The sequence below is a fragment of the Strix uralensis genome, chromosome 20 (genome assembly GCF_047716275.1).
Source record: "Strix uralensis isolate ZFMK-TIS-50842 chromosome 20, bStrUra1, whole genome shotgun sequence".
Classification (NCBI taxonomy): domain Eukaryota; kingdom Metazoa; phylum Chordata; class Aves; order Strigiformes; family Strigidae; genus Strix; species Strix uralensis.
The window spans coordinates 7522158-7549859 of NC_133991.1; the positions used below are offsets into that span (position 1 = coordinate 7522158).

At 51.0% G+C, this 27702-nt stretch overlaps 1 protein-coding gene across 1 annotated transcript in view; it reads left to right on the plus strand.

The window, feature by feature from the left end:
- Nucleotides 1–4149: 4149 nt before the first annotated feature.
- The window catches only part of LRRC75A (leucine rich repeat containing 75A), a 98723-nt gene continuing 75170 nt past the window's right edge, over nt 4150–27702 (plus strand). Inside the window, exon 1 of the mRNA XM_074890549.1 lies at nt 4150–5038. Within this exon, the coding sequence (XP_074746650.1) occupies nt 4775–5038 (264 nt within the window). The 5' untranslated portion in view covers nt 4150–4774. The remainder of the gene's footprint in view (nt 5039–27702) is intronic.

Below are 27702 nucleotides of genomic sequence, written 5' to 3' on the forward strand. Positions count from 1 at the left end.
GTGGGTACCTGGGATGTTGGGGAACTGAGGGAAAATGTCTCCGTTTTCAGGTATTTGATGTTGGATCGCCTGCACACCAGCTTATTCCATCAAGCTATTGACTCATGTGGTATGGATGTTCCCTGGCTTATGCATAATGCATTGAAAAGCTTTAGTTTCTTTTTGATGTAGAAGTGAGAACATTCTTAAATCTGAGTTTTGTGGGAGAGAAGAAACCGTTTTCTTTCACGATCTCATGATCTGAAGTTACTTCATTTTAAAGCAGTGGACTTTTCTAGCACACCCTTAATATTAAATATCATAAAGAGTATGAACGGAGTAAAAAAAAAAAAAGCAAACTCCCTTAGACAAACATCTACTAATTTGCAGTTTGCACACATCTGCACTAAGGAAAAAATGCATATTGGCTGCGGATCTACTAATGAGTTTAGCAGAACACTTCATCGGTCAGAGAGCTGCAGAGCGAGCTCCAGCCCGCAGAGAGCTGCGGGGCAGACCTGGTTCCCAGCACACAAGTGCTGAGGTCAGGTTTTTCAGCGCTGGGTGGGCTTGGTTTGTAGGCGGGTGTTTTGAGTGTGTATGGAAAATTTTGTGTGTGTATGAAAGCTAAGTGTTGCCATGAGGTTAGGTCTGTAGCTGGATGAGACCCTTTTGAGGGTGTAGAAGTGAATAATGCTCCGGGATGGAGCATTACTGAGGGATCCGCATGTCTTGTACCATCGAGTCACCAGTACTGAGCCTGGAGGTTACTCTCGTGCTGCACTGAGTGGTCACGGTGCCTTTGCATCTGCTCATGGGGAGCGTAAATCCAACCCCTCTGACCCGGCAGCGCTTGGTGTTTGCTTTGCATTGGTGTAACAAGAGTACACACCATGCTCTTGTCGTCGTCTTTTTTTTTTTTTTTTTTTTTTTGCTGGCTTTGTCCTGCGTGCTATAAATAGGCCTGATCAGGAGCAGTTGATGAACTCTCTGCCCTGCTGACAAAAGTGTCATATGTGCAAAGGTTGGGTTTTATTTATTTACTCGGGGCCATGGTTGCTGTGCAAAACCACCTCCTCAGCCAGGATGTGGCTCTGCCAGGCTGGGCTCCCTGCGGGCTGAGCTCCCCTCTCCTCCGGGGCAGCGGGTGGTGAAGGGAGGGGGTTTGTAGCTTTAGTCTGCATGGGAGTGTGTGGCCCGTTCCATTGGGATCCCCAGGGGATAGGTGTGGTGATCTCCTACGAACGTGAAATGGCCCACTGGATGGACCTGAAGAGGTGGAGAGATGTCCGTGCCTTCCTGGCACGGTGAGTCCTGCAGCCTGTGCTGACAGAGCTGCCCCATTTCATGGGGCTTGGCACAAACAGCTTTTTTTAAAGTGGAGCAAAATCAGTGATGGGCTGGGTTTGGCCCCTCCATGTGCCTATAGAAACAAGATGTTTAGCCTGATACCGTCTTAGAAGATCAATCCTGAAATATTGAAAGTAGTAAGTTTTCCCCAGTGGCTTCTCTCTTCAGACCAGACTGTACATCCCAATTTTGCACAGATGAACAGTTCCCACCGGTGCCTCTCGGTGTGAGCAAGGATGCTGCCGGAGCACACTGTGGGGTGGGTTTGCCCAGCCGACCCGGAGTGAGCATCCTCCTCCCTGCCCAGCTGGGACAGTCATGTCCAAATCCTTTTTTCTGCAGGACAAGCATCTGCATTGCAAACCACTACCAGAGCCAGTATGGACCAGCACAAAGACTGTAAAGGGCACAGGACCCACTCTGCCTGCTCCCGGCAGAGACGAGGCTTCATGTGACCTTTGGGCTCTCGGTTGTTGGCTGGACAAGCTGAGATAACTGGACAGGCTGCAGGTAAGTGGTCTCCTGGGCTGGTGGCATAAGAACTTGGCTCTTGGCACTTTTCCCTCCGTACTAGATGAGATGCTCCATTCATGTGATGATGTGTCTTTGGAGGAGGCCCTGTGGCCTCAAATTCTGCAGGAGTGAGGGGAGTGGGAGATCTCAGCCCTGGCAGGAGTTTCTCTTTCTGCTTCTTTTCCATTATTTAATATTTTCATTGGAGAGGTGAACTGACCCGATCTTACTGGCTTCTTGCTGTACAACAGACTTACAGATGTATGTAAAGAACAGGCTGCGAGATGAAACTCAGGGACAGGCAGAGGATCTCAGTGCTGGAAGCCCCTTGTCTGCCAGCTCCTGGCAGTGAGGTTGTGTGTATCAGCAGGACTGAGCGTGCAGTTGATGCTCAGCTGATTCAGGTGAGAAAATCACCTTGTGCAGAATGAATATGTGAGGTGGGCAGTCCCGTTCTCATGGACTTTGGGGCACAGTATCAGGCTCCAGGTCTGAAATGATGCTCTTTCAGTGGGGTTTTCAGACATGGGCCCCACTCAGCGTCTTGCAAGGTCACAACAGCACTTGACTGTTTAATGTTGTTATGTGTTGTCACCCTGTTAATAGCATGAAGAGGGCTGATGCTTTTAAAGGGAGGAGGCTGTACCTGGAATGGAGTTGGGGAAAATGCTGCTGGGGGGTGTCAGGCATCGCTTCCTGCTGATTCCTGTTGACATTGGCAAATTGGCTGCCTCTCCCTGACTTCTCTGGGGTGATTTACTGCCGGGTGAGGCCTCTGGTTAACACAAACTCATGGTTTCTGCAAACCATGTGGCTGTGTGTTTCCTCATGTGACTTTACTTGGTATGGCTGAACCAGTGAAATGTCATTTTTAGCTCATGACAGCAGCCATGAGCTGTCTTCTTGGGGGAAGACACCAGTGTTTGGTCCTGTTTTGGATCCTTTGCAGCATGGCTCTGTAAACCAGAGCCAAACCCTACTGCAGTCAGTGGGGCTCTCTGCTGTTCTTGTGACCACGTATAAAAATGTGTTACATCAGTTGGCCTTTGGAATTTTAGAAACAATTACACAGGCCTCCAGCCATTTGGCTATCAAGGAGAGCTGCCTTTTATTCGTCAGTGTAACACAGTATTTGTGTGCTCGTGGATGTGCAGTTGCACAGGATGCAGAGGAAGCAAAAAGTTGTCATGTGTTGCTTTGGGATTATTTCTAATACAGATCCAAAATGCCCCCATAGCATGTTCCTACTGCAGGAGGTGATGCTTTCCCAGCCTGGGTACTGCACAGCGGCTCCAGTGGGTCTTCTCCTGCCCTGGCCAAGCAGAAGCATGGGGGTGGATGGAAAACAGCCCCTTGCATCAGGAGAGGGTCTGAGGCTACTGGTGGGGCCTTGTCAGTCCTAAGCTTATTCCTCCCAGGCATTTTTCCAGCAGTCTGTCTGCTGCAGCAGGTGAGCAGTCCCTGTCCAGAAGAGTTGTTTCATCATGATCTTTATCCAAGAGCCTTGATCCATGCCCTAAACCCTGCCAGCGGAGTGCCTGGAAGATAAGCAGTGATTGAACATTGGATGGGGAGCTGCTGGAAGGAGCAGCGCAGCGGGGCGGTTGCAAGCGCTGGAGGGGGGCTTTGGCTGGGACAGGGGATGGCAGAGCACAAGCAGTGACCTCCAGATGGGCACCGGAGCGGCTGCTGGCAGGGAGAGAGGCGAGGGAGGAGGCCAGAAGGTGCAGGAGCAGCCACGGTTCGGGGTGGCACCGCAGCCAGGGCGGGAGCCGGGAGCCCCGCAGGATCACCCTGCCCGCAGCGGTCCCTTGCCTGGGGCTTTGCCCCGGGACCGGCCTCAGCCGAGCACCCGAGGGGGACAGCCAGGGTTACGAGAGGGCCCCCCCCCCAGGTCAGAGCCCACCCCTGCGGGTGGCCAAGTGCCTGTGGGTCCCCTGGGGTGAGAACACAGCGGGAAACCCCTCCCTGCCCCTCCCCGGGAACCACCAGCAGGGATGCCCCACGCTGCCTCCCTCCCCCGCTGCAATCCCCCCCCCCCCCGCTTCTTCCCCCCGGTGCAATCCCCCACCCCCCCGCCCCATCCCGCTGCAATCCCCATCCCCACGGAGCTAGAGAAGGCGGCGGAGGAAGGAAGAGCCCCGGCCGGCTCCAGCTTCCTCCGCAAGCCCTGCCTCGGTGCACGGTGCCCGCCCCCGGCCCTCCCCCGGCTCTCCCCGTTCCATGCACCCCACCGCCGGCCCAGCCGCGCCGCCTCCCCGGGGAGCCCCCGCCGCGCAACAGTTGCTCCCCCCCCGCCCCCGTCGCCCCAAGTTCTGTCCCCCCCCTCCCCGGGGGAGCCCCCTCGGCGCCGGGAGGAGGAGGCGAGGGTTGTTCGGGGGCGGGGGGGGGGGGCTGGGGCTCGGGGGCTGCGCGGAGCCGCCGCCGCTTTGCAGCGCTGAGCACTGCCGCTCTCATCGCTCCGCTGCCGCCGCCCGGGGCCGGCAGAAGCAGCTCCGCGGATCCCGGCTGCGCGGCTCCCCGCGGCCATGGAGCGGGGCGGCGGGGCCGCGGCGCGGCTGCTCTCCGCCGGGCTCAGCCGTTCTCTCCTCCGCCTGCGGGAGCGGAGCAGCCCCGCCACCGGGCACCGACCCCCTTGCTAGGCACCCGGGGGCTGCCGAGCGCCGTCCCGCACCCCCTTGAACCCCTCGTGCATCCCCCCCCAACCCCTTGTGCATCCCTCTGTGCATCCCCCGAACCCCTTGTGTATCCCCCCCCCCTCTTTGTGCATCCCCCTGCGCACCCTTAAACCCCTTGTGCATCCCCTCGTGCATCCTCCTGTGCACCCCCCAGCCCCCTTGTGCCCCCCTTCTGTGGCTTCCAGTCGTCGTCCCCCGTCCCCCCGCCTCCCTTGGATGCAGCCCCAGGGCTGCAGGAGCCGGGGCTACACACCATGGGCACCAAGCAGACCAAGGGCTGCCAGCCGGGCAGCGCCGGGGAGAGCCCCCCGACCCATCACCGCAAGAAAGTACCCCCCAGGGACAGGGGGGACTTCCTCGCCTCCCTCGTGGTGAAGTCCGGCGAGAAGTTTGGGAAGGGTGGTGGCAGCAGCTTGCCCCCTTACCACCGGCGGATCTGCATGATCCAGGACATGCTGGTGCTGGTGAAGCAGGGGAAGCAGGAGGAGGCCACCGAGCTGCTGAGGCACCTGCGGCAGGTGAGGATGGGCAGGTTTCTCCTGGGGGGGCTGCCTGCTGGCGGTGGGGAAGAGGCAGTCTAGGAGCAAAACACATCCCGGGTTCGAAAGCCTGCTGGCAAAGAGGGGCCACGCTCCGTTTTTGCGGGTCTAACTTTCGTGGTGTAATTTTGGGGAAGTGGCTGAGGAGCTGCAGGGTGGTCATGGTGTTGGAGATGGGAAAATAACCCCGGGGAGGTGCTTTGCATTGTCTGCAGCGAGGAACCCTGCCGAGTGCATTTTTCTCCTTCCCTTCATTGCTTGTGCTGATAGCTCTGGGGTTTGCAGTATGCACAGCCCACTCAAGGAGGTTCCCACTCAACTTTCAAAAAGTTTGGTGTTTAAAGCTGATCTGGAAAAGCGCTGAGGCAATTTGAGCTAGCAGCTTTTGAGAATCAGCTCTTTTCTTCCCGGCTTAGAAATACCAAGAGTTGGCAGCTTTGCTTTTTATCTTGTTCTTTTTGACGCACAATCACTTGGTGGAGTTTTGCTGGCGTTGACTGCAGCTTGTAGAAATGAGTGTGCGAGACGCTGTGCGGGAGCGGGGAATTAATTGTATGGAGCCCAAGACCTTTCCCCTTGAAAGTCTGTTTGAGTTGGGCATTAGCTGAGAAGCAACACTACGGAAAGTTGCTGTGAGCAAACAGAAAGGCAGCTGAGGAGCACTGCTCTGTATCCGGCAAATTAGCATTTAACCTTTTCTACTGATAGATGGTGATAAAAAGACCGAAGTGCTGGGCATTTTCAAGGCTCTGGGGTACACAGGGCTTTGAAAAACAGCAAGTTTTCCTTGCAAACTGAAAACAGACCTGTCTTCAAGCTCGGTTTTTCTCCCAAGAAGCCTTCAAGGCACCCAGCTGTTCAGCGTAACCAGTTCTACCACCTGGGGAAAAGTAGCTCAGATCTTCGCTGGGCATTGGGAGCTGCTTTTTTTGTCCAGTAGATCTACTCAGTGTCAGTCTGTCCACGTGAAAACACAGCTGGTCTAGAATCTGATGGGTTTTTTCTTGGGTTTTGTGTCTTGAGTTTTGCTTTTTGCAATTTTTTCCCCCCATTTTCTGGTCCCGTTAACTTTTTAGCAAGTGGGGGTGTTTTTTGGGGCATGTCCCTGACCCTTTCAGCCCCTGCAGAGGCCCATTTTCATTTACCCCATCAGCCAGGGTCCCTCTGTCCGGCTGGTTTACGTGACTTTAGGACTATCTTTGGAGCAGTCCAGCTGAGAAATCTGAACAGTTTCATACGTGTTTGCGTTCCTTTATAGAAAGCTCTTGTGACTTCCTCTCAACCTTGAGATAAGGTGCTTTTTCCGAGATGAATGTGCCCCCTCCCTGGGAGCTGGAGGTGCAACTCTTTGGGATGATGACCTCTCCCTGTGGGATCTGTGTGGCTGAGTGGGTCAAGCACGTGGCTGGGAAAACCCTGTGGGGCAGAAGTGGCCGTGCATTGGGCAGCAGATCTGTGCCCACATGTTGCACCCTCTCAGCCACACCAGAGCTTTATCGTTGCACCAACAGCTCATTGGAGCTGGCAGAAAGACAGGTGCTAATTTTAGAAGGTGTTTATATCAAACACACACCCCACACCCCCCCCCCCCAAAAATAAATCTTGGTGCCTATGAAGTACGTGAGTCTCTCCCAAGTTCTCTCTGGCTTTAGATACTGGTTTTTTCTCAGTGATGCTCTGGACTGTCCTCTCCCTCCCGGCAGGCTGGCCGTGCAGAGTGTGAGGGAGCTGGGATGTGTCACGGTGGCTGCCCTAATGACAAATCTGACCGTGGGGGCATCCCGTCATCTGACGAGGTGGAAAAAAAAAGCTAGAAATTAATTTTAAAATGCTGGGGGAAGCGAGAAACCTGTTACAGTCAGATAAGTCTTTGTGAGTGAGTGTTTCTGAAGAGCTTGCTCTGATAAAATATATCTTGGAGTGTCAAAATAGGGAACACTTTGTCCTAGATACTATAATAGACTCGAAGCACATTTCTAATGAGGCGGTATTATTCCTTGCCTTTGGGAAGCGAATGTGGGATGCCCCATTGAACAAATCCCAATTGCTGTGGTTTTCCACGGGCTGGCTTTTGGGAGGTGGTGTTTTAGGGGTGTATTGGTGGCTGCGAGGGATGCTCCGTTTGCTCCCAAGGAGCTGGGACTGTGAGGCAGTGGGAGTCTTAGAGAGCTGAGCTCCTGCCACGTCCCAGCCTGAAAGTGAGGATCTGGGGGGAAGGATGAGCTTCCCCCTGCAGAGAGAGGGATGGAGGGGTGAGCCCTGTGGGGCAGAGACCAGACCTTTTCCCATGAGCCATTTATGTGGTGTCTGCCCCAGAGGGGCTGTGGTGTTGGTTGGTCCCTGTACTTGCTAATGTAACATGCGTTGCTGCTGCAAAACTGGGGTTTTCGAGCAAACCTAGTGACTGGGTGCCCAGCTCTCAGTTACGTATAGACTTTTTATTTTTAAAAATCTTAGCCATTTAGGTCACTGGGAGCCTTTCCACTGACTTCACCAAGCTTTGAAGCCAGCCCAGCGTGCTAGCGAGGGGTAGGTGACAGCATCCCCACGTTTGGAGGTGTTCCATCCTTTTTTTTTGAGCAGGATGTGCATGTTGCCAGACCCGAGGCTGACCAACTTTTCAGCTTTCCTTAACATAACGTCCTGCCTGACCTACCCGCTGCAAGACGACGTTCGAGGGGTTTCTCCTCCCGCCTGCCAAGGCTCCCACAAAAGCTGCGTTTGATAATCAGCCAAAGGACAGGGCAGCAAAACCATATTTTAAACATCGTGCCAGAGCACGGGCAGGTCCTGCCCTTCCAGCCCCACCACTGTCACCAATGTCTAGCGTGGCCTTTTGCATTTCCCCAAATTTCCCCATCCTGCTCCCGTCCCCTGAAATGGGAGCAATGCTGTTTTCTTTACAGGCTCTCGTAAGGATTAATTAGTGTTTCCAAGAATGCTTGGGGGTTGTGAACAACTATAAAAGCACTAAGGTATAAAGTGGACTTCTTTTTGTTAAAAAAGATAAAAAATGTGAACAGCAAACAGACTTTGTTGCTTCGAGACAGCTCCTCAGAGAGGTCAGAAGCAGTCACCGGTGCGGAGGCAACTCGATCCCGCTGCCTGCCCTCAAAATAACACTTATGTTATTACTGCGTGCAGGAGCTGGCAGCGGCCATTCGAAAGGGTATGTGCTGCTTTGGCACAGCCAGCCTAACTTAACGACAGGTTCTTTAGCTAGAGATAACGGTTGCTTTTTCCTTCTGCTCTGGTAATACTGTCAACTGCCTGGAGCCCAAACCCCACACCGCAAAATTAAAATCCCCTCTCAAAAAAGTGCCGTCCGCTGCCCTCTCCAGTGCTGCATGTAGGATGCTTTTAGCAGTTAAATGATTGGAGGATAAGTGGAAATACGCTGAAATACTTAATATTTTATTGAGGCCGGAGTTTGGGGTTGCAAGAAGTTTGCTAGTCACCTGGGAGCAAGTTGCCTTTCATGGAAGTAATTGTTGCACTGAATAACTTTGAATCCAGTTTCTCTGCTATAAAGTGACTTCCTAGATTTACCTGTCAGAATCTTCCTTGCTTTCCCACAAGGAGCTGCTGCAGGGCCTCACCCTAAGAGGGCGAAAACTGAATAAATTAAGGGTCTCCAGCACTTGGAGAAACCTGGGACCCCACTTCCAGACCCTGCACCCCATCCACGCCAGCTGTCACGGGTGGGAGAATTGCAGCTCCTCTGTGCCGATGAATTGCTGTGCCCAAAACCACCAGTTGCAGAATAGGATAGGCTTTAATGTTATCTAGTGCATCACTTTTTTTTTTTTCTTTTTTTTTGACGCACTCTTGAGTTTCAGTGGTTAAAGCAGCCAAGCGCTGGCAGTATATTAAATTCTGGGAGTGTCTCTCCTGCTGGGGAGAGGATTTGTAAAACAAAGCATGTTTTCCTCCTCTCTGCTGCCAAACGGATCGTTTTCCCAAGTGAAATGGTGAAGCGCTTCCCAGCACATTACGTTTCACTCGAAGAATTTACCATTGGTTATGGCTCAACGTGGATTTTTTGCTGGGCTGTTGCTGCTGCTCCGGTGGAGCTGGGCTGGTGGGAGAAGGGAGGAGGAGGCATCCGCCAGCACTGGGCATCACCTGCATGGGGCAGGAGGTGTACAACAGTTCTGGGAATTAAAACAAAAAAAAAAAAAAGGGAAAAAGAGGGCGAAGTATTGTAATAAAACCTCTGGGCCAGAAGCCAAATGGCAAGGTCCAAGGTGCAGCAAAGCTGCACGACTTGTAAGGTGGCTTCTCTGCTCACACCAGCCTTGCCTGGGTGGTGGCGGGGTGTGAAGGGCAGGAGAGAGGGGTCAGGGCCCCAAATGGACAAAGACACCAGGATAACTCCAGTTTGCAAAAAGGGGTCAGGGGCAAATGCGCTCTGATGCCCACTGAGCTGATGCCACCCGCAGTGCAGGCAGCTGCCCCCTTGCCATTGACAGCCTGCGACCCCCATGGCCGGCCCCCCCGATGTATCCCTGCTGTGGGTGCAGGCATCCCCCTGCCCTGTCCCAGGCTGACCCCTGGGTTTTGGAGCCAGCAGCTGCGGGGAGCAAGGCACGACGTGTCCCAGCGTCCGCCCCGCTGGGTCAGCAATTAAATGCCAGCTACTTCTGAGCAGCTGCCTGGTGCCATGGGGACTGCGTCTTGCAGGGATGCTTTATTAATTAAATGATGAATATCTTAATTGTAAGAGGGGGCTTAGCCAGGGGGAGTAGTAAAAAAAAATAATTAAAAAATAGCTAATGTAGAGACAGTTCACTTTGGGCTCCTGCAGCCTTCTCCCCACTACACCAGAGCAAAGGACTACGTGATAAAATTAAAAAGCAATTCTCAGGGGAAGGTCCTGCTTAATTAAGGTTGGTAAGTACATTAAATGGCAGCTGATTTACCCTCGTTGTCCCTGTGATTTATATCACACTGAGCCCTTCCTCCCTGTCCCTACTTTCTTTCCCTAGCACTCGGGATTTTGCACTTTCTGGGGAGGCAGGAGCTGTTGGGGAGAGTTTGGCGCGGGGCTGTGAAGGCGGTGAGGCGCGGCTGACGGCTGGGGCAGCCCGCGAGGGAGCAGTGAGACATCAAAAGGCCGGCAACCTTCCTTGGGAGGGTTAGTGCCACTTCTGGAGCTCTCTCTAAGAGAGAAATGCAGATGTTCCCAAGCTTTCCTGGGAAGTTGGCTCCAGCATCTCGTGGGTGCTCGGGACATGCTGAGATGGGGAGGGGAAGGTTTACCTGAGTTCAGACCAGCTGGGCAGCATTACCCCCGCGCGAGCAACCTGTGAAAATGCAATTTGGCCCCGTGGTGTAACTTTGTGCATTCCATAAAAGCTCTTGAAGCACTTCACGGCCCAATATCAGCCTGGTCTGTGTGTTACACTTAGTGTTACACAACGTGCACCTTCACCGTATGCACTGAGGGTCAGGAGTGCTTTCAGGGTTTATTTCCCCAAGCTACGCTTAAGAGACAGAGACGCTGTAGTGTAGCAGGTCCCCGTGGAGGTGGGTCTGTTGTCAAGCAAGTTTACAATGAATGTGGTCTCTCTGGCAGCTTATCAGGATAAAGGGGATGTTTTTTGGTGCCACCTTGTCACAGATTGAAACTTTCTTCCCAAAGGGTGCTGGCCCCTGGGTTTGCAGCAGCCTCAAATCACGCACTTCAGCCTTGCCGATGCCAAAACAGCTTAAATGTTTTTCCTCGGTGGTGTAGCTGGACGTGCTTAGGGACATCTAGAGTGGACCTTGGGGAGTGCTGCGGTCTGGTTGATAGGGTGCAGTTTAGCTGCAGCCTGCGGGTGCCTTGCAGCGGGACTGTGCCTCTCTGTGCTTGCTTCTGGCTCCGTGCCCACCAGCCGTGGAGCATCATGCCTGTGGAGACCATCCTGTGGCCCCTGGGATGCTGGAGGTCCTCGGCGGTGGTGTTTCTGCCATGGGGGCAAAGGCCTGGTCCCTCCTCCTGAGTGCTAAGACCAGCCGATGCCTCAGAGGAGACCGAGGCTGGGGTTTCTCAGCTCCTCACAGCCTGCGAGCTGCGGGCGAAGGGGTTTTGCAGCATCGGGCTTGTTTTTTTGCAAGCGGGAGTCCCCAGGGATGGGGAGTGGGGGCCGAGGCTGGGTGCCCGCTCTGCCTGCATCGTGGTGGAAGTTGGGTAACTTCGACACTCAGCAGGGCGGCTTTGGGATTAGCACTCGTTTCCTTTGGTTTAGGTTGCTGACAAAACCACCAGCGCTCCCCACAGTTATTTTTAACCCTTAGGCTGCTGGAGGCGTTGACAGTAAATGACTGTGCCTGGCAGTGGTGGGGTGTTTTCTGCCCCAAACGGGGTCTCTGGTCTCCTCACCGTGCTGCCTAACCCCACCCTGCTGCAAGCTGCTCTCCTACAGTGTCCTTTCTCCACTTGCTTCCCATCCCAGCTCCTTCTACTCTTTTTCTTTCCCCCGTGGGATTTGCAGGTGGTTGTGTCCCGGTGTCTGGCATCCAAGCAGCCTGGTTTTAATTAACTCCCTGGAAGGTGGCTGATGCTGCTTCTCCTAAGGAAAATGTGTCTGTGTGGGATGCCGAGATGCAGAGCGGGGGGGAAGGTCAGGCAGCACCAAGGAGGGCAGAGGCAGTACATGCTCAGCAGCACAGGCTCCATCCCTGGAGCTCCCCTGTGCGACAGCGATGCTCTCCCTGGCACGGAGCAGAGTGGGTTTTCTCTTCTAGCAGGGATGTCCCCCCTGGGAGTGGGGAATCACATGCATAAGAAATCCGTGTTGCTGGTGGATGCATTAATGCAACACATGCCATGCATCTGGGCAGGCCCTGCTTGCTGCAGGGACGGCTGTGAGAGCCTGAGTGGGGGTGAGATCCATGTTCATCTATCAGCTTGCATCTGAGGAACACATCCTGGATGAGCTCCCTCCATCGCCAGCTTTCCCAGGGTCCCCAGCTCAGTCTTTCTGGAAGCACTGTGTGCCCAGGGAGGTGGTGGCTCCCACGCATGCCACAGTTTGGGATCTGGGAGGTGGTGCAGCACAGGGCTGGCCTCGTCTGAAAGGGTCAGAGATGAAACTGCTGGGTCAGACCTTGGTTTCCTTCCTCTGGATCTGCAGGGCCGGGCTGGGTTAGGCTGGGCTGGGGCAGTAGGCAGCCAGTTGCTCCCGAACGGAGAATGGGGAGGTCCTGCCTGTGCCCTCTCTGGAGCCAGAAATCTCCAAGCTAGGAGAGGTTAATGGTTGCAGTTGGCAAGCCAGCCCCTATTCAGCACTTTATCTGTTTATATAATAGCAGGAATGTGTCTTTTTTCTTCCCCCCCCCCCCCCCCCCGGCTGCTGCTGCTTTCACATCTGATGTGAAACGCAGGCAGCTTGGGGCTCCAGCCCTCAGACAGGCTGGCATGCACCTTTTTTATTTTTTCTTTTTCTTTTTATCTTGCTTCAAACTGTAAAAACCCCTGTGTCTGAGGATGTCTTCTCCTTCTTGCCAGCACGTGGGTGTGATGGATGTGCGGGCAGAGACCTCCCTGCAGATCCCAGCACTGGGACCTGTGCTGTGATGGTGTGCAGGGGGTCTTGGGGGACAGGGATACAGCGGGATGCACTTGAAATTCAGTATATTGTAGCTGCTTGATAGTTTTAGATCAATAATAATAATCCATGTGTTGGGGGCATTGGTGACCATGGCTTCCTCTTAGGTAAGGGAGATGGTTATATATAAATATTAATTTAATTCTTGTACAAAGAGATACAGGATTTTTTTAGCATTCGACTTCTGCAGGTCCCCGCCAAAAACCTAATGTGATTTAACGCCTAATTCTGTTTCACTCTTTTGTGTATCTCAGCCGCCTCCTCTTCCAAATTTTGGAGAAAACACCACTGAATGGTAAATTTAATCTTGCCTCTAAAAGAAAAAGCAAATTCTCCTTTCCATTCCTCCCCAAGCAGGAGGTTTTAGCTCCAATTACTCCTGGCTCTGACCTTGCTGCTTTGCGAGCAGGAGCTGCTTCGAGCTTTCTGGTTTTCTCAGATCTTTTCAATACTCTTTACCTTTCAGACTTCCTGTCTTTCAAAGTCAGCGATGCTTTCTCTGTGCGAGGGTTTGAGCACACACCGATGCCAGCTCAAGGGAGAGCCTTGGACACGCACCAGAGCCGACAGGAGGGAGCTGCCTCCTTCCTCGTGCCTTTGGGTATCTCAACGGATATCTCATTCCTCAGGACCGCTTTATATTATAACTTCCTAGAGGTCTGGCTCTCTTGCATTACAGAGCACGACTCAGGTTTGATATCAGCGGAGGAATTTCTTTACAAGATGTTTCTGGGTTTTGTGTGGATTCCAACAGCCCATGCATCCTTGTTGGCCCATGGAGCCAACAGGTCTGCTTTCCTTGAGGTCTGCTATCCACAGGCAGTGGATCAGGCTGCTGCTTGCTGCTTTCAGTCCTTTAATGTCCCCTTTGCCTTTGAGGTTGGTTTCTGGGAAACAGCAGCAGCTTCACTGCAGACCTGCTCCTGCTTCCCACTGGTGCTGCTCTGCCTGCCCATCCCTGCGAGATTTTGCAATGTTTGTGGGTGTGTTCACAGGGGCAGGGGATTGCATTCTCGTGTTGCACAAGAGGTTATTTCTGAGGCACTGTCCCTAAACTTCTGATAGTAATTGAATTGAAATGAATGTTAATTAATTAAAGGAGAGCCCAACCAAGCAGCCTGCACTCCGAGCAGGACCCTCAAGTGCAGGGGGTGGGTGTGCGTGTTTCTTTGGAGAAAGCGTGGGGAAGCGTGTGCTGGGTTTCTCAGCTCCTTGCTTTATGTTTAGCTACAGAAAATGAGAAAATTAACACTAGCTGGGAAAGCTGGGAAAGCAAAAGTATGCCAGGTTAGAAAAGGTGAGCCACCAGCATGGCTGGGGTGCATAGCAGCTGGGCCAAGATGGGGGGGATGGGGCAAGTGCTGGCCCCTGCCTTTACCCAGCCGGGAGCAGACTGTGGCACCCACTGGGGACGGGACCTCCAGCTACGCAGGAGGTGAAGCACCGTTTTCTAAACCTCAGCATGCAAAGCACGCCAAGGCGAGCGAATGCCGTCTGTCCCTTCCTCCCACTCCAAAACATGATGAGCTCAGAAAACATACTAAAGAACAACAATAACGCCTTTAACGGTTCTTGTATCTTCATCGCTCCCAGGCAGTGATCTTCTCTGTGCAAAGGCAGAGATTCCCCATGTCTGTGTGACTGAAGGGCACAGGGCTTTAAGCAAACTTGTGCCTGGGAGCCCCTGGTCCCGTGGCTGGGTACCATGCTGGGAAACGCTGCCAGAGCTGACCCTTCCTCTGTCTGTGGGGCTGCTTAAACTGAGCCCACCCCAGGGATGGCAGGGAGCTGGTGAGCAATTAATTACTGTCTTGTTCTGCAGAGCTGTTCCTCACCCCCATCCTCCCCAAGGCCAGGCAGATCTTTTTTGGCACAACAATTAAATCCCAGCAGGGGAGAGCAAAATCTGCTGAGGAAGGAGAGCAGACGTGCCCTCAGCCTTTTGCAGTCTATGGTGGGAAATAGTTATTTTAGCAGGAGATGTGCTGCGGGTTTTTGCTGGGACACCTCTCTCCTTGTTCCCACCCTGCCTGCAGAGCTGGTCCTGCAGAGCACGGTGCTTGTGGTGGGGACTGCTACCATCTCTCTGACTGTGATTTAGGGCACCCCCACCTCCAGTGGGAAGAGGAAAGCAGGAGGTTGGGGGTCCATGAGATGGCAAGTGTGGGGGTGAGAGCCTTAGGTTGGACCTGAGGGGTGCAAACCCCGAAAGGTAAAAGAGCACAGTGGGGCAGAGCCCCAACTCCCATGCATGCAGGATGCAGCGTCTACCATGGGTTCTGCTTGTGTTGAATAAGCCCCAGGCCCTGGTCCAGCCTGAGCTCACCAAAATCAGGGTAGTGAAGCAAAAATCTCTGCAGAAGCAGGACTCAAACCTGTCCAACAGCCCATCCTTGATGGTTCTTTCTCTGAAGGTGCCCGTTGATCCATGGTGGCATGTAGGTAGAGCTAGCAAAGCTTTGGTTCATTCCAGCATTCCTTCATGTATTTCCATATATACCACCTATTTGGATACAGCTCTGCCTGCTACAGGTTTGGAAGAAGAAGGAATTTGGGGAAATCTCGCTCCCGATGGCTGCTGTGGGCTTCCTGGGCGAAGGTGGAAAGTGTGAAGTAATTTGGGATGAGAGTGTGAATGACCTACATCCATGGTGGCCACTGCAGCCAAAATCAGCAAGGAGGGGATCTTGATTTAAGCAGCCGTTTTTGTGGGTAGGAATTTCTTTTTGGTCACTCTGTAAGAAAGAGGATGTTTTCCTGTTTCGTTGTAAAAAGCTGCTTCTGCTTGGTGTAATCGGATACTTCCTTTTCTGAGCAAGGAGCCTGGTGGATCTGGGGGTGTTTATTTAGGCAGCTGTTAGGCTGGGTGATTAATTTTGTATGTTTTTATTCTGGTGGGAAATGGTGAATTTTAGGTTTACACGATTGATTTATTTTTTTGTATTTCTGACTCAAGTTACATGGAGATGAAAACAAGAGTTTAAAATGCAGAAAACTAGTATTTTAATGTTATTTGATCAGTTAGTAAACTTAAAATATGCTGGATATGTAGGGCAGACAAAGTAAACGTTTCAAAACACATTTTACATTTAAAACTAGTTGATTCGTTAACTAGAGTATTAATTGTACATAATGAATTACACTTCTGGTCACCATAATTAGCAATCTTGGCCTCTCAGGTTTCAGTTTTACTTGCAGATTGGAAAACATGCATTTCTCCATTGTACCCCTGATGTGTTCGTTGACTTGTTGAAGTTAGGTGTTCAGCTTGACTGGGTGAATGAACTGAAATGTAGATGTTTTCTTTGTCCTTGTGAGAGAGCCAGGCTCCCCCAAAAGCTGTGTTTGTACTTCAGTCTTCTGGTTGTGTTTTCATCAGTGACTTTCCTTAAAACTTTGGCAGCTGGCATGTCCTGCTTACCTGGGCTAACATAAACTGTTTAATATTAAAGCATGACCAGAGGTTGGTGTCACCTTAAATTGCTTGTTTGAAATGGGTGCTTTCAAGTAAATGTATTTAATGTTTAAAGCTATTTTAAATAGCAGCATTAATTGAATTTTAATGTCGTTGAATTGAATCTTTGTGCAACCCACTCCTTAATTCTTCCTTAGCCAGATTGGGCATTTATTAATGTCTTTGCTGAGCCAAATGCCTTTACCATTGGGTTTCTTGGAAGGGAGGATCCCACCCCTGTAGCTGCCGTACCTCGCTTACCCCTAATTTGGAGGCACCTGCCAAGGTGGATCCTCAGAGGAGCATCCAAATTCCCTGGTGCCAGACAGGGAAATTACTATGAAAGACTTCAAGAAAGATTCCGAGCTTCTTCCTTCTGAGCCAAATAGCAAATCCCAACCCAGAACAGCCTCCGCTGTCCCTAATAGTTAAAAATCTTATGCTGGAAATAAATACACACAAGCATGGGATAAAACATACAAAAATACTTAATTTCTTCCCTTAACCCCCAAAACCTACTGACTTTCCTTCACTTATATATTCCTGTAAGATAGGGGCAAGGTTCCCAGTTCCCCATGGTGTAAATCGCAGCACTGACTGAGTCTAAGGGTGGGAAGATGGGAGAATTTTGAAACACCCTGCAAAAAGTGGAGTTAACTTGCCCCAGCTGATGGTCTTATCCATTACCTTCCCAATCAACATCCCATTTTTCTGCGGGTGTTTTGAGAGGAAACCCTCATCTCAGCAATTCCCTTCCTCGAGCTGCCTGGCAGCCTCTCATACAGCAGACAAAATCAATATATTATTATGTGTGCCATTACCAACCTGTCAGGCTGTATAATGGGAATTACAGACTGCCTGCCCGGCAGGCGCGGCGGAGGGCTGCGATTTATTCAGCCAGTCTGAAAAGCGGGCCGTGCTTGATAGCTTTGGAGGGGAATTGAGCGTTCAGCAGGGCCCTGTTTACTGCAGGTATAGAGCCGTGCCTGCTGCTCTCACCTCCTGTTCTCGCCATCGCTGAGCGTGAGGCTGTGCTTTTCATCCTCTCTTCAGATTTGAAGTGTGGCTCTTAACCATATACCTAAGTGCCCTTAAAAACACTGAGCATCGCCAGCGTGGGCGGTGCAAACAGGCTCCTTCCACATCTCTGCAGTGTTGCTTGCAGCGGGGCTGCGATGTCCGTGTTACAATAGGCTTGGGAAAGACCCCAACCCTCACGAGCACTTGATGGACATAGGTGAAAACCCTATTTCTGCCCCAAACGAGAGATGGCGGTGTGTTGGATGTGCTGTGGCCGGTGCTGTTTGTAGCAGGGTGGTGTGGCCCCAGCCGATGCTGCTGGGGACTCTGTGTTCGGTAAGTTCCTTCGTGTCTCAGTTTCCCCATGTGTGAAGTGGGAGTGTAGTCTGGAACCACATCCATCGGGGTGCACGGGGGCTCGCGTTAGGGAAGGCTCCTCTCCCCTGGGCTTTAAGTATTCAAGAGTTATTTCACTGATTTGGCTTAAGCAGGGGAAAGGAAAAAAGGTGTCTCTGTATGTGCACAACATCTGCTTTCTGACATCTCCTTTTTGAGTGTAAAGATCCAGTCCTTTCCATGGGTGAATGCCAGAAGAGGCATTTCTTCTCTCTTGCCTTGTTGCTTTAGGATGAGGGTGTCAGCAGCTCTGGGAGCTGCTAAGACTCCGTGTTGTCCCAGCTTTTAGGATGTGTGCATCTCTGTAAACCCCCTGGGTGTGTCACAAGCAACGTGGGACTGTGTGTGTGCAGCAAGCGGCACAGCAGGTCCCTGCTCCCACTTGGGGACCACCTGTTGTAACTGTACCATGAACTGACTTTCCAGTATGTGGCACTGGTCGTTAAGTGGATAGGCTGAACTGCAAAAAAGAAACATCATCGGTGCTCTTTCTGAGCTCCTGCATGCTCTCCATGCACAGCTTGGTCTGTTGCTGTCCAGAGAAGGAGGGTGGAGAATTTGGCAAGGTGCAGGTGACAGGGTCAGCATGTCTGCACCAGCGCAAGGTTTGGCTCCAGTGAACCTCTCCATCCCTGTTCAAACAGATGTAAAGCAGTTCTCTGATGAGATTAACTCCCTGAAACATAATAAGAAATCTCTGCTTGGGGTGCTTTCATCTCTTGCCCATCAGCTGCTATTCTCCACCAACACAAAGAAAATAAATAAGCTAAACTCCTCTCCTGCAAGCCATTTTTAAAAAAAATTCTTTTAGTGTTGCCACATCGTGTAAATCAACTCTATTTTCTAGAAGGACTCATGTTCGCTCTCCCTTTGGAGGAGACAGTGCTGGAGCAAAAATATGGAAGCCTAAAATAATCCCAAAGGCAGGAATAAAGTGCTGTTCCTGCAGGTTTAGGTCATTTCACAGTGCTGCCTCTATTGATTGCAGAAGGATGAGAATGACTTCTTGCTGCTAAGTTTCATGTGCGAAGTCCTGGTGGCACCCAGCGCTGACCAAGCTCCATCTCTGGATACTTCAGCTCTGACGGACCCGTCCACAAGCCGGTGGGATGCTGCAGGGCTGATTTGCAGCACGGGCGCTCCAGGCTGTGCTGCTAATTAAACGGAATGAGTTGCACAAAGCAAAAGAAAGAGTAGGGAGAAGGAAAAGTTGGTTTTGTGGTTGGGTTCTGGAGTAGGACCTGGGGGTTACGAGCTTCTGCTGTGTGTGTGTGTACAATGCACACATGGAGGCAGGCTTTTTTGGCCTGAACCAGCTTTTACTATGATGGCAGCTAAAAGTGGAACAGAGGTGGCAATATGGAAGGAGCAAGCAGCATCAGCAGGACCACGGCATGTGGGGAGAGACGTGGCTTCAGTGCCTGACGCTGGTGGGCTGTTCTCAGCCCTGAGCAGAGGTCAGAAGAAAGCCCTCAGCAAGTCAAAAGGGGCTGGTTTGTGGGTGAGATCAGTTTGGCCAAAAGGGTTTGCAAGGGCTGAGCTCTAATAGAAGACCAAAGGTGGGAAGTGGGCAGACGGGGTCTTGTAGCTCCCCTCTTGCAGCAGCTGGGCACCTTGTGGTCTTTGCCTTCCTCACCCCTCCAAAACCCATGTAATGGGGGAAAGCATCTGTCCTACTTGCTTTGAAGAGGGAACAAAGGGACGGAAAGGCTGAGCATCCCCCTGGTAAAGGGGAAAGGGAGCATCTGCTGGAGCAGGAAAGTCCCAAGATCAGGGACAGCAGTGTCCAGAGGTGGCAGAGCCTTGAGGAGGGCTTGGGGCAGCTGCTCTTTATCTCTTTCTGAACGTGCATGTTGGGAAAGATAAGGGGGGAAAAAAAGAAAGCGATAACGCAAATTGAGTCTGTCAGCCTGCTAACCCTCAGAAGCAGGTTTTTCCAACCTTTTCTACTTGTCAGTGGTGATTTTGGATCAGCCTGTGGCATCTTCAGAGAGAAGGAAGGTTTTTTCTTCTTGTTAAATGTCTTGCAAAAGGAGTCTTTCCTTCAAGTATTAATTTCTGGCATTTCTTGGGGGGGGGGATAAGATCCCAAGACTTGTTTGGTGTTACTGTGTGTTAAATGCCACCCCAGCCCATTGCGAGTGCCGTGGTTTACCCACAACTCTCATGTGTGAGGCTGTAGGTGTCTGATTGACCACGGACCAGTTGCTTTTACCCTTGGAAACAAGCCCAGTGACTTATTAGTCCCATCTCAGTGCTGCCTTGATATTGAAATCAGCTGTTTCATGACCAGTTGAGGAATTTCGGCCCAGGGTTGTGGATGTCTCAGTGGGACTGTAGCAGGGAAGGGAGGGCTCGCCTTGCCGGCGGACAGGACTACGCAATGAGCTCATCCTGGCTTTGCTCTTGCTCAGCTCATCGTCTTGCATCAGGTTTCAGCAATTATTCAGCCCTGTGGTTGTATCTGGAAAATGATATTAAGAAGTTGGTCCTGCATCCTGAAGGCTTCTAGGGTTCTTCTTTCTTTGCTGTTAACTTCAGGAGAAACTGGTGGTCAAAAATATTAGTGTTGGCTATTTTGAAGTTGGAAAATAAATGTTCCTAGCTTGTAATGCCAGAGCTGTGGTGGGAGTTTCAAGCCAAAGACTTTGTTCTAGCACCTGTGGAAATATTCTTTGGCCATAGCATATCATGGGGTCTAGTTTAGTTTTCACAGGAAGGCTCAGCCACCCGTGGAGAAGGATGAGGGATTAGCAGGGTACTCTGTTACTGTCGGCATTTCAGGCCTCTGCTTCTGGCTGGGGATGCTTCCTGGGGTTGTGTCACATTGTAAGGAAGTAGGGAAATAGCCCAGGGCATGGGGAAAGAGGCTTTTCTTGCTGGGTGCTTTGCTGGTGTTCCTCCAAGGTTTGTGTAAGGGGAGGTTCTGGCTGTCCCTGCAGACTGCATGAGCAGAACTCATAGGCAAGTTTCCCAGGCACAAAAACCACTCCAGAAATTGGCTGCTTGTAGTGAACAAGCAGAACCTAGCATGAGCCATGGGGATACCTGCTCTGGAGACTGGTGTGTGCTGGACCCTGCTGGAGTTGGCAGCAGTGTTTTGGGGGTCAACAGACAGGTTTGGGGGGTGAAATTCAAAAGGATGCTGAGAATTACTTGAGGAGGAAGTATCTGCAGTAGGATAAATGAAGGAAAAGCCAACAGATAACAAGCTAAAGCCATTAAGGCTGGGATGGAGGGGCTGATCTGACTTGCCAGCCATGTGCTGAAGGGAGGGATCAGCCCATGCTTGTGGTGGAGGATGTCGTTTCTCCAGTGTGGTGCTTGAAGATAGCAGTGTGCAGCTCACAGCCTGGACCTTGCAGGGCTGGAGGTAACGAGCTGGCCCGTCGGATGACCTGTGCCTTCGTGCTGGATGTGCTGGGATGGCTGCTTTAGTTCAGGAGATGCAGCTGAAGGGTTTATCTAGGGCCCAGTTCAAGAGAAAACCTAGAAAGATGTGCTTGAAATAACACTTCTGCTTAGTGCCCATCCACTTCAAGGAGACCTCAGCACTCGAGTCCAGTTCAGTGTGGTTTTGGGGGCTTTGCCAGGTTGGGACAAGGTAGGGGGAAAGGCTGGGTAGGCAATGTGTTAACTGAAAAACTGCTTTGCTTCTCTGTGGATGAAGACTGCAGAGTGTTAAGATGAAGGACCTGAGGGTTGCCCTGACCAGCTGACAAGCTGGATGCTACAAGCCTTCATCCCAGAACCATTCCATGGAGGTTTATGTCAGCATCTTCATTGGAAGTACAGGCTCTTCTATCTGGAAGAAAATGAGTGCCAAAACTCACAGAATGAAGTACCAGCTGTCCTTTCATCCTTTTGTCCCTCACTGTTGCTCTCCAAGAAGGAAACCTCTGGAGCCTGTTGGGCACCTCCATCCCTCTGTGGAAACTTTCCTGCTTTGGCTGGTTCCAAACTGGATATCTAATGGTTGAGTCAACTGTGCCTGTTCTGTGCAAACAGGGACTCTCTGCTGGTGCAAAGGCTCTAACTTCCTAATGAAGGAACCTGTTTGTGTGGAGCTGGGTGTTTGGGAGATGCAGATCAGCCCCAGGTGGAGGAGGAGTAGGCATGGTGCTGTGGACCTCACTTACGGGAGTGCCATGAGCCACAGCTCACTGCTGACACCACATTCTTCTTGCATCTTGGTCTCTCTGACCATGCTAAACTTGTGAGAACCAAGTGTGCAAGTCCAGGCTTTTGTCCTCAGTGGCAGGGCATGGGGCTCAGCCATGCTCCCATGGGTGTGAAACCATGGAATAGGAGCTGACACAGGAATCGCCATCTCCAGGGTAAACCTTTTCTAGACATGCCTCCTGCCTTGTTACTGGGACTGACTGGTGGTCCTTTTGGTCCTTGTCTCAGATCCCAACAGTGGAGGTTCCACTGGTGGAAGGAAACTCCTAATCAGGTTGGGAGTGACGAGAAGCAAAAGCCTGTACTGAGTCTGCATTGCATCAGCTAGAAGTGCACGAGCTCTGGCGTGACTCAGCAGTGGAGGCAGCAGGTTTTCGATGAAGCTGTCTCCTGCAAAGTGAGCTTAAGGCGTGGTTATTATCACTCACAAGTGTCGGCTAATAGCGTGCTGTCATCTGCTGGGCACTGCACTGCCACAAATCCATCATGTGCTGAATTTCTTTCGCAGAAGCTTCCTGAGCAAAGGTATGTTTTCTGTCTGAGTTGTCTCAAGTTAATTTGGCTCACGCTGCTGGCATTTTTGCTGGGAAATGAAATATCAACACGAGCAGTTTAATGGCCCTGACTGTCAAACAAAGCAGAAATATTCTCATTTTTAATCAGCGGGGGGACACACGACTTTGACACCTCTTACTGCTGAACAAAACGTACTGCTGCCTGTCTGAGCAGGAGGCAGCTCCCAGGCGGGCAGGAGGGATGTGCTTGCTTCTCCCTGCCACCCTCCAGCCTGCCTGGCTTGGGGTGCTGCTGTGAGTTTTGGGGTGCAGGGGGCACCTCTTCCCCCTTGTAGACAACCCAGAGCCTACAAATGGAGCAGGAGGCACAGAGCACAGCAGAAAGGCTGTTTATTTTCTGTGTTTGTTCAGCTCCCCCAGTGAAACCTGGGATTAATTTCTCTTCTTGGCCAAGTGCAGGGGCTCTCTGGCCATGTGTGGGTTAATCTGTCGCATCCCAGACAGCCCTGGTGCTCAGAGGAGAGAGGCCAGCAGCCACCACCCTCAAGCCTTTCTGCAGTGATGTGTGGTGAAATGAAAAGGAGGATCTTAATAGCACTTACTGGAAACATTTGCTGGCGAGTTAGTGTGCTGGCTCTCGCAGGGCAGAGCACTTCTTGGACCAGCCCAGCTTGCAAATTGCCTGCGTCTCCTGGGATGTTGTTGCCTGATTTTGTGCAAAATGCTCTGCCACCAATGACTTAAGCTGTATTTCGCTCTGGTGAGCTGATGTTCATGGTGTGACCTAGCCATCATGTCTCAAGTCGTACCCTGTGCTGCCGTGAAGGGACTGCGGTGGAGAGGCCAGTGGAGGAAAGAAGTTTTGCTTAGCGAAAACCTGTATTAAGTGCTCTGTTAATCAAAACCCTTTGGCTTCAGTGGGACTTAAACATGTGCTTATAGTTAATCAGATATTTAAGTGGTTTTCTGAGTTGGCAAGCATGAGATAAGATATCCCAAAGGAGAAGGAGGAGAGCAGAACCGTGGCCTCCCAACTAAAGGTGTTTGCAAATGTGGACGTTTAAGGCAGAAGGCAGCAGCGTGTGAGTCTGGGGACGTGGGATTAACTTGTTCTGACTCAGTTTCTCCAGTTTGTTCAGGGGAAGACATACCCCACATGGGCTTTGAGGCATCAAAAATTACAAAAGGGCAGTGGTTAAGTGAAAGAGGGGATAAGCTGGGATTGGTGTGTATCAGTAAATGCACCTGAGCCTGCAGTGGAGGACAGAGGAAAGGTCCGACCAGTGGCTGATGAGCTCCAGGGGCAGGCACCTCCTGGAGAGGAGGGCTCTGCCATGCACCCAGGGTGAGACCAGAGGGGCTTGAAGAGGGATTTTAAGCAAAATCCTCTCCCTTTGCACCTTGAAAAGCTGCTGAGATGAGGCACTTGATGGCTCTTTGGTAGGGCTGCACAGGAGAGGCTAATGTGGTGCTTCACTTGCAGCTGCTCGGGGGTGTAAGAAATACTTTTCCTCACTGATTTCAGCCTGGAGGGACTAAGCAGTGTGGTTATCAGAATTAATTCAATAAGCTCACGCTGCCCTAGGGCTGGGAACTAGGCTTTTCAAAAAATGCGGGGAGCTGCCTGTATCTCCAGGCACCTTTGCACCACTGAGCTGCTCGGTTTTCCATTGGCTACACCTCCATCTTGCTGCCGGGGAAGCTGAAGAGAAGAGAAATTAAGTTTCTTGGCCAAGACCATCCAACAATGCAGCAACTAATGTGGAGAGCCCTGACTCCTGCTGCTGATAACGACCAGGGTTGGGAGGACCTCCCCAAAATCGGAATAACTCCATTATTTGTGAAATTTAGGGAGTCTTTAAATTGGGAAGGTCACTTAAAAACCTGCCTGAAAACAGAAGGAAGAGATGGGGACAGAGCGGGTAGCGGCTCTCCGTGGTTCATGCTCTACCTCTCTATTTGGAGTCAGCTCTGACACGTTGCGGGATCTTTTTATGCAGATGTGGAGCTCAGCAGTGGTCGGAGCATCACAGGTCAAGCAGGGGAAACCCTCGCTGTGTGTGGATGTTGGTGCCAGGTGTCTTTTGGGGCTTCAGCTGGAAGCAAGTGCTGGACAGCCATGCCGTGCCTCGTTGGATGCAGCCTTAGCTCTCGTGCTACATCACATGCTTGGCATCACACACTTTTAGCACAGCTCCTGCAAAAAAGGCTTGGTTAATTGGAGAAGTGGGTGATTCCCCTACTTTTCCCTAAGTGGGAGCTGTGTGAATGTGGCTGGTTTTGGAGTGTGTTTGTTAGCATCCTGTAATTAGGGGAATGGCTCGGCACTGTGGGTATCTCTGTGCAAAAGCACGTGTAGTGGGTGTTTAATGAAACTGCTTCTGAACCACCTGCAGTTGGTGTCTGGAGAGAAACAAGCCACAAGCTCCAAGTGTAAGTCACGAAGTGGGATTGCTGAGTTTGTCCCTTCCCTGTGCTGCTCGGGCAACCCCTGCCCCTCGCGTGGCTTTTGGGGAACCCATTGGGTGGTAACCAACCATGGGTGTGCACCTCTGTTCAGCGATAGAAGCCTTTTTTTATCACAATCACAAGGACACGATGGCACATAATGTATCCTTTTTTCTTTTTTTGGGTGAGGTTAGGAGAGTGCCAACCCTCTGTGTTAAATAGCATCCTCCCTGATTTCTTTTCCCTGCTGCAACTGCTTCATGCACACGTTTATCTGATTTTCTTGCTGGGTATTTCTGCTGTGGCTGCTCAGCCCCACTGCTGGCCACATCCCACCACAGGAAAAAAGCTCTGCCGAGCTCATTAGGTGGCCTGGGTTTGTCTTGAATATGTCTCCATATAAATACACAGCATTACAGTTACTGTGATTATTATGCGAAGCATAGATTATTCTAGCATACAAGCGTGTTATGTGTTGATTTGCCATTGCTTTGAATCCCATTACATGAATCTGCTTTATTAATGGACTTTGTCCATGCTTGAGATTAACTGTGATGCTGGATTTGCAAATGAAAGAATTGAAATTCATGTTGTCCATATTAATTACTTGTGTGATGCTGGCCTTCTTGGCAAACTGTCAGAAGCTGTGGAAACCTTTATTTTTATTCCATTGCTGTTGCTCTGTCTTAAGTAAGAAAATGAGTTTGGTGCTGTGGGATTTGTTTGTTTTGCTCCTTTGCTGGAAGCCTCTTTTAACTGTTGAAAAGGTATCAAGCGTTGAAGGAGGCTTTATGCTTGGTGTGGAATAGGCTGTTGTTAACTCAGGATAAGTCTTAATGCAGAAAAGGGACAGGGAGGTTTTATTTCAATGTCGAGTTCACCCTGATTTTCTCATCTCTTGCTTTAAGCTAAAATCTACCTGCATCTTGTTCCCTTTAAGGTTTTCCAGTGCAAAATCTCTAATATGTGTCTTCTTGCAGTGATACGTAGCCAGATTCTTGTGTTAAGGGCAGCAAGGTAGCTGCAAAGAGTAACTCCACTCTACTTGCTGGTAGAAAACCAATGATATACCCAGGTTTTGGATGTCCATGTGCCTGAAAACCAAGACTGAGATGAGAAGACCTCTTGTGGATCAGGAAATCAAGATTTGTGTAATTCCAAGCACAAATACAAGCTGGGCGATGAGTGGATTGAGAGCAGCCCTGCAGAGAAGGATTTGGGGAGACCTTAGAGCAGCCTCCCAGTACTTAAAGGGGGTACAGGAAGGCTGGGGAGGGACTCTTTATCAGGGAGTGTAGGGATAGGGTGAGGGGTAAAGGTTTTAAACTGACAGAAGGTAGATTTAGATTAGATACAAGGAAGAAGTTCTTCACTGTGAAGGTGTGAGACACCCAGATAAGTGGTGGATGCCCCCTCCCTGGAAGGGTTCGAGGCCAGGTTGGATGGGGCTTTGAGCAACCTGTCCTAGTGGAAGGTGTCCCTGCCTGTGGCAGGGGGGTTGGAACTAGATAATCTTTAAGGTCCCTTCCAACCCAAACCTTTTTATGATTCTGTGATTGCTCCTTCAGCCTCTTTTAGGTGGTTGACACATAGGTCTGGCCAACATGCAGATGCCAGTGCAGTTCATTTCATACACATTTGGGTGGAGGGAAAAGAAGACTGAACTCTGGTTTTGGGAGGAATGAGGTAGAGAGCAACACCTCAAGGCAGCAGCAGGACCAACATGTTGTACTTGGAGGAGCGCAGCAGCACCGTGTGTGTTGTGGGACATGCACATGCTTCCATTTCTCCTCCTGTGGGGTGCACCCATGGGTGCCTATGTAGAGGATGGGGTAGTCAGGCTAAGATGGGAGAGAAGCATGCCCATTGCCTTGCCTTCTGAACCAATGGCAGCCCAAGAGCATGGCAGCGTATTGGAGGTGTAGTTGGTGTGCTTTGGGTAGCGTTGGTGGTGCGCGTTGCAGTGTCGGGCTCTTCCCTTGCTGCTGTCTGACTGAACCCATTTCTGTCCCTGCGCTGCTCCCACCTAGGCTCCTGCAAAACTATAAATGGCCCAAAAAAAGGCTTGACATTTTTTTATTGGAGTCAGCTGCAATTTGTTAATTTAAATGATCTTTTTGTAACATCCACATCATTCCACAGCAGCCGGTTTAAAGAGTTAATTGAATATTTCTTTCTCTCAAAGATGTCTTAAATTACTTCCTTTGAATAGCCTACTCTGGAAAAGATCTGTGTTGAGGAATCATTGATGCCTATTTTTGCTAAGTCCTGTATCAATAAGATCTTAGGTTTTATTCTAGCACCTATCTGCTTTGAAGGATCCCAAAGCAATTGTCAAAGCATTGTATAGTCTTCCACTGCTGAAATTCAGTCCCTTTTGAAGTAGAGCTTAGCATTCATTGAGCAGTAACAATACATCCCTCCATAGCTAATGCAATAATAATCAACCCAGGGCTTGGAAGTGAAACCAGGTTTTAGATAGCGGTTATTGGATTGCAAGCTCTTATTGTATGTGCAGTAATGGATTGATTTCTTTTAGGTTCTGGGGGGAGGGTCCAGGAGGCTTCCCGGTGATACGGTAACATCATTATTGACGCTGCAGGTTCAGCGTGATGTGCCTGGGAATTTCAGTACTTGGGGATGATGTGGGAGTGTTCCCCAGCGGCGTGCGTGGCTGGCTGTGTGCTTGCTGCTTGGCAGAGCTGTACATCAAAACAACCCCCCCATATTGGATAGGTGTGGGTAATCCCCATCTCGGAGTTTTTGGCAGCACTCCTAACGCAGACCTGATTGATCCCCTGAAGTTATCAAGTTTCTTTTTCCATCACAGGATTGCAAGAGCTCTCCTGGCTGAGGAGAAGAGGGGACACCTTCAGAAAGCAGCATTTTGAATGGGTAGAAAAGCAAATGTGCCTTTTCAATGTTGATTTGCATTTCCTTCTGTACTTGGCTGTACTGGGATCGCCTGCTCCTGGGAACAGCTGATTATGCTGTGCTCAGAGAGGGTTTTTTGCCCAGCAGGCAGGATTGCAC